This window comes from Salvelinus sp. IW2-2015, linkage group LG15 (assembly GCF_002910315.2).
Source record: "Salvelinus sp. IW2-2015 linkage group LG15, ASM291031v2, whole genome shotgun sequence".
Taxonomy (NCBI): Eukaryota; Metazoa; Chordata; class Actinopteri; order Salmoniformes; family Salmonidae; genus Salvelinus; species Salvelinus sp. IW2-2015.
The window spans coordinates 47,599,515-47,610,036 of record NC_036855.1 but is presented as its reverse complement, the minus strand read 5'-3'; the positions used below and the strand labels follow the sequence as shown (position 1 = coordinate 47,610,036).

At 40.7% G+C, this 10,522-nt stretch overlaps 1 protein-coding gene across 1 annotated transcript in view; it reads right to left on the bottom strand.

Moving 5' to 3' along the window:
* The window catches only part of LOC111974393 (protein kinase C-binding protein NELL1), a 372,315-nt gene that overhangs the window by 10,888 nt on the left and 350,905 nt on the right, over window positions 1–10,522 (bottom strand). Inside the window, exons 15-16 of the mRNA XM_070447366.1 lie at window positions 3,312–3,488; window positions 854–1,078 (exon numbers count right to left, since the gene is read on the bottom strand). Coding sequence (XP_070303467.1) covers window positions 854–1,078; window positions 3,312–3,488 — 402 coding nt within the window. The remainder of the gene's footprint in view (window positions 1–853; window positions 1,079–3,311; window positions 3,489–10,522) is intronic.

Here is a 10,522-nt window from a genome sequence, read left to right as displayed (position 1 = left end):
GGTGGCAGCATCATGCTGTGGACATCTTTTTCAGCGGCAGGGACTGGGATGCTAGTCAGGATCGAGGGAAAGATGAACGGAGCAAAGTACAAAGAAAACCTGCTCCAGAGCGCTCAGGACCTCAGACTGGGGCGAAGGTTCACCTTCCAACAGGCCAACGACCCTAAGCACACAGGCAAGACCATGCAGGAGTGGCTTCGGGACAAGTCTCTGAATGTCCTTGAGTGGCCCAGCCAGAGCCCTGACTTGAACCTTACCTAACATCTCTGGAGAGACCTGAAAATAGCTGTGCAGCAATGTTCCCCATCCAACCTGACAGAGCTTGAGAGGCTCTGCAAACAAATACATTTACATTTACATTTAAGTCATTTACAAATACAGGTGTGATAAGCTTGTAGCGTCATACCCAAGAAGACTGAAGGCTGAAATCGCTGCCAAAGGTGCTTCAACAAAGTACTTAGTAAAGGGTATGAATACTTATGTAAATGTAATATTTCAGTTTTTTATTTTAAATAAATGTGTTTTTGCTTTGTCACCTGTTTTTGCTTTGTCACTATGGGGTATTGTATGCAGATTGATGATGAAAAAAACTATTTAATCAATTTTAGAAAAATGCTGTAACGTAACAAAAGGTGGACAAAGTCAATGGGTCTGAAAACTTTCCGAATATACTGTACTTTGCACTTGCAGGAGGTGTAGGGAAAGCTTGCCATTCACTGTGTGCGTGTGTGTGTCAGTATATGTGTATGTACATACGTACTGTATGTGTGTTTTTACGTACTCCTGTGTGTGTATGCGTTTTTGTCTGTGTGTGTGTGGCTGTGTCAGGTAAGATATGAGTTGTTGCTGTTACCTTGCACTTGCAGGTGGTGCAGGGTGACCCTGGCATGGGCCACGTGGCACTGCTGAGGCGGGTGATGCCCGCGGGGTCCTGGCAGGTCTGCCTGATGTCGTTGGCAATATTGTCTGCCAGGCAGGGGTCAGTGACGCAGTGCGGGCAACATTCGCCCTCCACCAAGGCAGAGTATTTGCACGCCAACACTGGACACGCCAGGGGCCAGCAGTCCACCTTTCCCTCCTACAGAAAGATAGAGAGATAAAGAGATAAGGCGAGAGGAATTGGGGGASAATAGAAGCAAAACAATCGATGAAAATAAGAGTTTGGAACAGTCCTTATAAGCGCTGGACACTGAGATGACTAATATGGGGTATTGTAAGACCATATTGAAAGATAAAGCTAGGAGTAGAGAGACAAGTGTCTAAGCAGCTCTCTAATGTGAATCACCTGATGGCTGACATAGTGGGATCAGTACTATGGCTTTGATCACCGACAAACTTTTGAACGGTAGTGTGTCACCTAGAAATGTCCTTGTTTTTTAAAGAAAATCAAAAACAATTGTCCATTAAAATAACATAAAATTGATCAGAAATACATTGTAGACATCATTAATGTTGTAAGTGACTATTGTAGCAGGAAACGGCTGATTTCTTTATGGAATATCTACATAGGCGTACAGTCACATGTATCAAATAAAATCAAAGCCGGAGATAGTAGTCGCCTATAACGACAGCTTTCCAGAAGGCAATTCCAGGTTCATCCTCGCGCTTTCCAGAAAACAGGAAATGGGTGACACGTCATTCCAAGAGGATTTATTCCACCTCAGACCAAGATAATCYCTCCATTTCTTCTCTCACTGCCTCTTGACATCTAGTGGAAGGTGTATGACGTGCATGTATACTAATACGTATCATGCCCATTTATAGGCAGGCCCTAGAACAGAGCATCGTTTTCAGACTTTCCACTTCCTGGTCAGGAAGTTTGCTGCCAAATMAGTTCTGTTTTACTCACAGATATAATTCAAACGGTTTTAGAAACTAGAGAGTGTTTTCTATCCAATAGTAATAATAATATGCATATTGTACGAGCAAGAATTGAGTATGAGGCCGTTTGAAATGGGCACCTTTTATCAGAGCTACTCAATACTGCCCCTGCAGCCCAAACAGGTTAATAAAGAAGCATGAACACGTACCACGCTGCACCTTGGTCTCATCCTTCCGACGACCGTTACAAATTAGCCTTTTAAAATGATAAACTTGGATTAGCTAACACAACGTGCCATTGAAACACAGGAGTGATAGCTGCTGGTAATGGGCCTCTGTACGCCTATGTAGATATTCCATGAAAKAATCTGCCGTTTCCAGCTGCAATAGTCATTTACAACATTAACAATATCTACACTGTATTTCTGATCAATTTGATGTTATTTTAATGGACACAAAAAAATAGATTTTCTTTCAAAAACAAGGACATTTCTATGTGACCCCAAACTTTTGAARGGTAGTGTATACTTAAGCAATAAGGCCCAAGGGGGAGTGGTATATGTCCAATATACCATGGCTAAGGGCTGTTTTTAGGCACGACACAACACCATATACCACAAATCTCAGAGATGCCTTATTGCTATTATAAACTGGTTACTAACGTAATTAGAGCATTAAAAATAAACATTTGTCAAAGCCGTGGTAACCAGTTTATAATAACAATTTGGCACCTCAGAGATTTGWGGTGTATATACCCCTGTCAGCCAATCAGCATTCATGGCTCGAACCACCCAGTTTATAATATCAGTTTACTATCACAGGCTCACACTGTAAATTCTCCTGGTGTGAATCCCTTGAAGGTTTTCCATAGGCTACAGTAGTGGCACCTGTGTCTAAGGCTTTAGAATGTCTTTCTTTCTTTCTGATGACACCTGAATGCTGCCTGGGCCAATTAGAGTGATTGTTGGTGCCATGCTGATCCTGGGATTTGTGTTTCCACGGCAGCACCGTTTAGCTAATTGCACAGCTGTCAGAGCCCGCTAATTACCAGCTCCACCAGAGTAAGGTCATGCACCTCGCACATGCACACACAAAGACYTCACACACATTTACAAACGCAGGTGCGCACACAGACACACTGTCAAGGCCACAAAAAAAATAATTGTATTTCATATCAAGATGGTATCATCTGCTTCTTCACAGCCTGTCTCATTAGCATGCAAGGATCTYCTTTGTTTCCTGGTAGCCATAATAATTAGCTAGGTGCTGCTCAATGAAGACACGCAATCAAGATCAGAGGAGACACACACATCCTCTTCATCCATGTTGCACAAGTTTAAAATGTGCTTGTGTGACCAAGAGTGTGTGTGTTTTTGTACAATAAAGTACACAAGAAGCATGCAAGTGTGTGTATGTGCATGTCTATGTGTCTGTATGTGCATTCAAGCATGTGTATATGCATGCAAACGCATGTGTGTGTGTGTACATACCAGGCAGTGGCACTGCTGGCAGCTGTAGATCCAGGAGTCTCTGCTGCGGTACAGTATGTGTCCACTCTGGTGCAGACATTGGCTGGACTTTCTGGAGTCACACTCAGGACAGCAGAACAGGTCTGCCTCGGGGTCCGCACAATGACACTCTCTCCTCCTGCAGAAGGTGCGTCCATCCTGGGGACAAGGTAAATGCATAGGAATTCAAAGAAATGTCAAGGCCATGGCCTGGGATGGTCCAGCAGTCTAAGCCGCTGACTCCTTATCGCGTACTATGTGCCGCTACAAGAATGGGTTCGAATCAGACCCAAAATAAAAATAATTGTTCTACAAGCAAATAACCCTCAATCCCAGCATAGCTGGAACTTTGAGGCCTTTCTTCCAAAATGCTAATTGACTACTAAAATCAGGACAGTGACAGTGGTTTTGCTTGTAAATACTTTTCCAGTTTTATTACTGCCATTTTAATATTTTGCTTGAATGCACATAGATACAGACACACAGACACACACACACAGACACACACACACAGGTATGCCTCCTACCCTACCTAGCTACCTACAGTCTTATCTAAACAGTTACACTCACTCCTCCTGCAGAAGGTATAACCATCCTGTCAGAAAGAGACATTGATAAGGCTACAGCCTACCTACAGAAAGGCTACAGTAACTGCAATATACTGTATCTACATTTACATTATAGAGGAAAATACACTTTATTGAGTAAGGCCATTACTAACAATACTGACTACAATTTGTCATTGACGTTTTGAGAGGAGTGTTTTTACGGGGTTAGGGTTTTGTATTGGATGGCTGGTCAAGGCCATTGGTGTCACTCTTTCTACAGAGATTCCAGGCTCTCGACCAGTGAGAACTTTATGATCCATTTTACTGGCCACACTGAGCCCTTGCCAGCTTGGCAATGAGCACAATAATGTAGATATAAAAACCCTATATAAAATGGTTGTTGCAAAATGTATATGGTATATAAAATGAACTCGCATAATGAGTAGCCAATATCTTATTGGCGCGTATTGTCTCGCTACGGTAGCCAGTGTCTCTCATGGTGCTAATATCCAAGAGCTTTATTAGCGTTAGCCTCTTAATGTTATGGATATGAGAGGCATCATTAATTTTGCTCGGGTGGTTGACTAATGCCATGTAATATCATTCCCATTGTCTGCATTGTAGCAATGCTTTGGAATAGCCTTCAAAWTAGGAATTTTACAGCAAATGCAGCATTGTTTCATTTACCAAGTAAATGCAAAGTTTGTAATGTTAAAAATGCATAGCTTTCAATAACTCAAACAACCTCCAATTCAATACAGAYTAATACATTTTGGGGCAACCACCCTAAAAACCACCCTTTCTCTATCTGAGAAACCGCTTAAGGTTGACTGGAGTACCTCTATGTGTAGCCCTGAGGTTAAATTGCATAATCTTTCAATTGAATATACTTTTATTCAGCTTGACATTATTCTCAGCGCCGTGCGTAAGCCATCCTGAAGAAAATTRCAATCAATATAAGGATCTTACCGGCCGGGTTTCCAATGTGAGGTTTTCATGCTCATGCCTATAGCGATTGACTGCTAAGCTGCAAGCATGTTCACCTTTTTCCCAATGAGATTGATAACAATGTAAGATTGCAAACAATGGGAACTACAAATATATACGTTGATTAGCTAATGGTAGGCCTATACTTAATACTAAAGCCTGACAAGTTTCCCGAAGAGTCCATCGTTAGCATTAGCATGCACTATTATGAAAATCTCACGAGTTCATATTTACTTGATTAGTTACCCAGTGAGCTAAAATACATATTTTACCGATGTTGATATCAGGTTAATTTTCTTACTGAAGATTGCATTATGCAGTATTTATTATTGCTCCCATCTGTCACATGCACATATGTTTGCTTTTCAAAACCTTTAGAACTGGCAGTAATCATGTTCAAAGGTTTTGGACCAACAGAAAAACATTACAGAACACGTCAACTACATTAACATTCTCACAAACAGTTACAGTGGTTCCTCAATTAAACGTTTTGAGATTATGCCGCGGGACTTAGAAGTAATATGTGGTTTAGTACGTTACCCTGCGTCACTGCTTCATTGCTCCAGACCACCACAAGAGAGATTTAGAGCACTGATTACGCTTTTGGGTCCCAATCCCTAATGTGTCTCTACCTGACAATAAATTGGCGATATAAACCAAATAGAAACTGATAATTGTGCGCAATTTCAAAATTGAATTTCAATGAACTGAATGATGAGGATGAAAAAAGTGATTGAATTTAGAAACTAAAATGTTCGATTATATTCCATGATATTCCTAAAATAAATGTGTTGACTGAATATTAGCAAGTGATGTCTGCTAAATAATCAAGTTGATGGCGAAGTCATATAGTCTCGGCACCTACATAAAGCTGAGTGACTCATTCATGGCTTTGGATCAAAATAAATAAGTACCAACATTCTTTCTGATAGTCTTTAATAAAGAAATGGTTTGGTTATCCTGACCTGGATGCCATGTATTATTGTCTCTATTTTCCAGATTTGCCCGAATGAAAAATGCCCCTTAGATATTAATTTAMAATCCTCCAATACTCTAAATGTAAAAATAGTTGGGACGAGATTTGATGGCACGTGGTTTATGAATTGTCACGCAATTTTCCGTTCCTCCTGAAAGCGCTAACAGTCAAATGCATTCTCTCCGTCGTCCACACGCACTTTAAACATTTGGATTATAAATAATTTAAAGGCTGACTTTGGTTGATTTTATGCATTAAATCGTTTTAGCTGACATGTTGCGGTTCTGATGAAGGTGCACATGGGCCTATTTATATAATGAATATGAATTCAGAGGGCAGAAATTAAATATTAAAGCATTAGACCTCTCACTAAAGACATCAGACATACAAAAATTATACTTAATCCGTTTTGCAGCACGCATATTTATTCAGATTACAACTGCTCACTTTCGGTTATTTGAAAACGAAATCATCTCCAAAATATTGTCATTTTTAAACCGAAAATGAGAATGGTAAATGACTGTAATTAATACATTGATTCAATACATTGGAATACAAAATAAGCCATCTATCCACCCATTATGGGCTATTAACAGGACAATAGACTCTTGCAAAGAAGGAGGGTAAGGGGAGYATTGCATCGTTACAGATTCATGTTTTCAGTTGATGCCAGTTGCCAGTTGTAGGTCTTTTATTTATTTATTTTTCTTTAACCTTTATTTTACTACATACATACTACATACTACTTACTCTGCTGGCGTCTTGACCCAGTTTATGCCCTCATTTGTAATGCAAACCCGGGCATCAGGGCGACTACCCGTTCCAGGGTTAGGACTTGAAAATGAGCCGGAGCTGAGAGGATCACCAAAACTAAAAGGTATTTTGGTTTCAGTGTATTTTCTTTWAAAAAATGTATATAGCCTATCGATGTGTAGTAAAATCAATAATTGTGTACTAAAAACGTGAATGTGTTTTTGCAGAGCATACAACCATGCCGACAACCATCCGTGGAGATCAGTGGACAAAGGGCTGGACAACGGGCCGCAACGAAAAAATGCATGGTTCCCAAGAAAGCGGTTAGTTTTTCTAGATTCTTAAAATGTGATGTATTTATATGGAGATTTTTTGATTATGCTAATTAATTCCCGCTCAGTAATGGACATCGACCTTAGTGTAACGGCTGTCGTCGGTGGAAGAAGGTGAGGACCAAGGTGCAGCGTGGTAAGTGTTCATGATGTTTAATAATCATCAAAACAGAACACTTAATAACAAAACAACAAAGAAACAACCGAAACAGTTCTGTCTGGTGCAGACACACAAAGACTGAAAATAACCACCCACAAAACACAATAGAAAACAGGCTACCTAAATATGGTTCTCAATCAGGGACAACGATTGACAGCTGCCTCTGATTGAGAACCATATCAGGCCAAACACAGAAATAGAAAGTCATATAAAAACTAACATAGACAACCCACCCAACTCACGCCCTGACCACACTAAAACAAAGAAATAACAAAAGAACTAGGGTCAGAACGTGACACTTAGCTAGCTAACATTTGCTAGCTAGGCTAATTGACTAGTCTTAATTTTGCGCTCATGTTTGTTCTACATAGCATATTTCTGAACGTTTTAAAACATTGCCTCATGCTGAACGCATCCAGGTTGTTGGCTATAGCTAGCGAATGAGGTGACATGACTGAACAATATGCAGCCAAAACAAATTATTAATGGTCCGGAAGTAGCGTAGTTTTAGAATGGCCAGTGACATGTTTTATGAATGCAAAATGCAGCCTGCCAAAGCACAATAAAAAATAAAAACTTACCAACGGTATTACGGGTCATATCTTTTGAGCTGTAACCAAAGGGCTAGAATCAATCAATTTTCTCAGAGGAAGAAATGAGACTAAGCTACGTTGGCTACATACAGTGCCTTGCAAAAGTATTCATCCCTCTTGGTGTTTTACCTATTTTGGTGTATTACAACCTGTCATTTAAATGGATTTTTATTTGGATTTCATGTAATGGACATAAACAAAATAGTCCAAATTGGTGAAGTGAAATGAAAAAAATTACTTGTTTCAAAAAATTKAAAAAGAATTTAAACTGAAAAGTGGTGCATGCATATGTATTCACCCCGTTTGCTATACAGCCCCTAAATAAGATCTGGTGCAACCAATTACCTTCAGCAGTTACATAATTAGTTAAATAAAGTCGACCTGTGGGCAATCTAAGTGTCACATGATCTCAGTATTTATACACGTGTTCTGAAAGGCCCCAGAGTCTGCAACACCACTAAGCAAGAGGCACCACCAAGCAGGTGGCACCATGAAGACCAAGAAGCTCTCCAAACAGGTCAGGGACAAAGTTGTGGAGAAGTACAGATCAGGGTTGAGTTATAAAAAAATATCAGAAACTTTGAACATCCCACGGAGCACCATTAAATCCATTATTAAAAAATMGAAAGAATATGGCACCACAACAAACCTGCCAAGAGAGGACCGCCAACCGAAACTCATGGACCAGGCAAGGAGGGCATTAATAATCAGAGAGTTAACAACGAGACCAAAGATAAGCCTAAAGGAGCTGCAAAGCTCCACAGCGGAGATTGGAGTATCTGTCCATAGGACCGCTTTAAGTCGTACACTCCAGTGTCCAGAAAAAAGCCATTGCTTCAAGAAAAAAATAAGCAAACACGTTTGGTGTTCACCAAAAGGCATGTGGGAGACTCCCTAAACATATATTAGAAAGTACTCTGGCCAGATGAGACTAAAATTMWGCTTTTTGGCCATCAAGGAAAACATTATGTCTGACGCAAATCCAACACCCCTCATCACCCTGAGAATACCATCCCACAGTGAAGCATGGTGGTGGCAGCATCATGCTGTGGGGATGTTTTTCATCGGCAGGGACTGGGAAACTGGTCAGAATTGAAGGAATGATGGATGGCGCAAAATACAGGGAAATTCTTGAGGGAAACCTGTTTCAGTCTTCCAGAGATTTGAGACTGGGACGGAGGTTCACCTTCCAGCAGGACATTGACCCTAAGCATACTGCTAAAGCAGCACTTAAGTGGTTTAAGGGGAAACATTTAAATGTCTTGGAATGGCCTAGTCAAAGCCCAGACCTCAACTTGAAGGAGCTGCAGTTTTGCCTTGAAGAATGTGCAAAAATCCCAGTGGCTAGATGAGCCAAGCTTATAGAGACATACCCCAAGAGACTTACAGCTGTAATTGCTGCAAAAGGTGGCTCTACAAAGTATTGCCTTTGGGGGGGTGAATAGTTATGCACGCTCAAGTTTTCGATGATTTTGTCTTATTTCTTGTTTGTTTCACAATAAAAAATATTTTGCATCTTCAAAGTGGTTGGCATGTTGTGTAAATCAAATGAAACAACCCCCCCAAAAAGCAATTTTAATTCCAGGTTGTAAGGCAACAAAATAGGAAAAAGGCCAAGGGGGATGAACACTTTCGCAAGCAACTGTAACCTGTATATGAAAGTGTGAAAAGTGGGAGGGTTGAGCGAGACTACAAATTCAACGGCAGACTCTTGTTCTATAGCCTTCTCAAAGGAGAGAAAAACATAGCTAGACTGTTGTTTTAATATTAAACTAAATTCTGCAATCGTTTTTAATTTCATAAAGCAGCTTATGTTTCTTAACCAGGCAAAGGGTAGCTAACTAAAAGGCTGTTGGTGACTGGTTAGCTAAGGTGAAGCSAGAGTCTCCTGAGCGATGTGTATAATCGGAGGCTGAGCGGAGTCAGTCTGCCCACACTCATTGTTTGCGCCTGGTTGATGTAGGCTGCGTTTGCCGGATGTGAGGTGTCCTGCCCACTGTTCAAAAGAACTGTGCTGCACATCTGTGCTGCTTAGATTAATTTTCCTTATCACTGAAAACCTCTCACTCTGTTATATGCTTGTCTATTGCCACTGAAAAATAGGTGTTTGTCACAATTGTTGTTCACGAAATGAACACTATAATTGAGGCTGCAGTACATGCGTTTTTTAATCCTACAGTTACAAATACCAACAATTCCATTCGGAATATTAAGTAGCAGCCTACCTGTTGGCTTTTGAAGCCTGTCCTTCTCCTTTAACTTTTCATTCCATCATTTTAATTCCATCTTCAATTGATTAGATACCTCCTAACCTTTGCCACACACAGAGGCTCTATGACTATAGCCTATTGCTTGACAATGACAACAAGCTACATGCGCCACTCTCGTGAAAAGCAAGAGCAGCAGCATAAATAGTACAATTTCTATCTCTCTCTCTACTGCAGCGATCGGTCCCATTCAGTTCTGTARGTGTCCTTCCCGACAAGTCAGTTACAATTACGCATACCCGAGACTCGTGACAATCAGATCAAACCCAGACCTATGACATTATTTCGAATTCTGGATCCGGATCTGCTCGTGAAAACCTCTACAGTGCACGCCTCCCTACTGAACTGGGACCTGCTAAACCAGGGGTGTCACACTCATTTAGCAAACAACAGGCCTCTATCCATCGCTTTTGGAATTGTTTATGCTTCCTGACTATCTAGCTTTAGTTTTTTCACTGACTGTTAGCAAGCTGGACAGAGTAAAGACACTGTAAATGTAGGTCTATCTTAATTTCTACTCAGTTCCGATTTGGGTTTAGTCATTTTAATGTCGATTAAGATTTGCGACCCCCCCCCC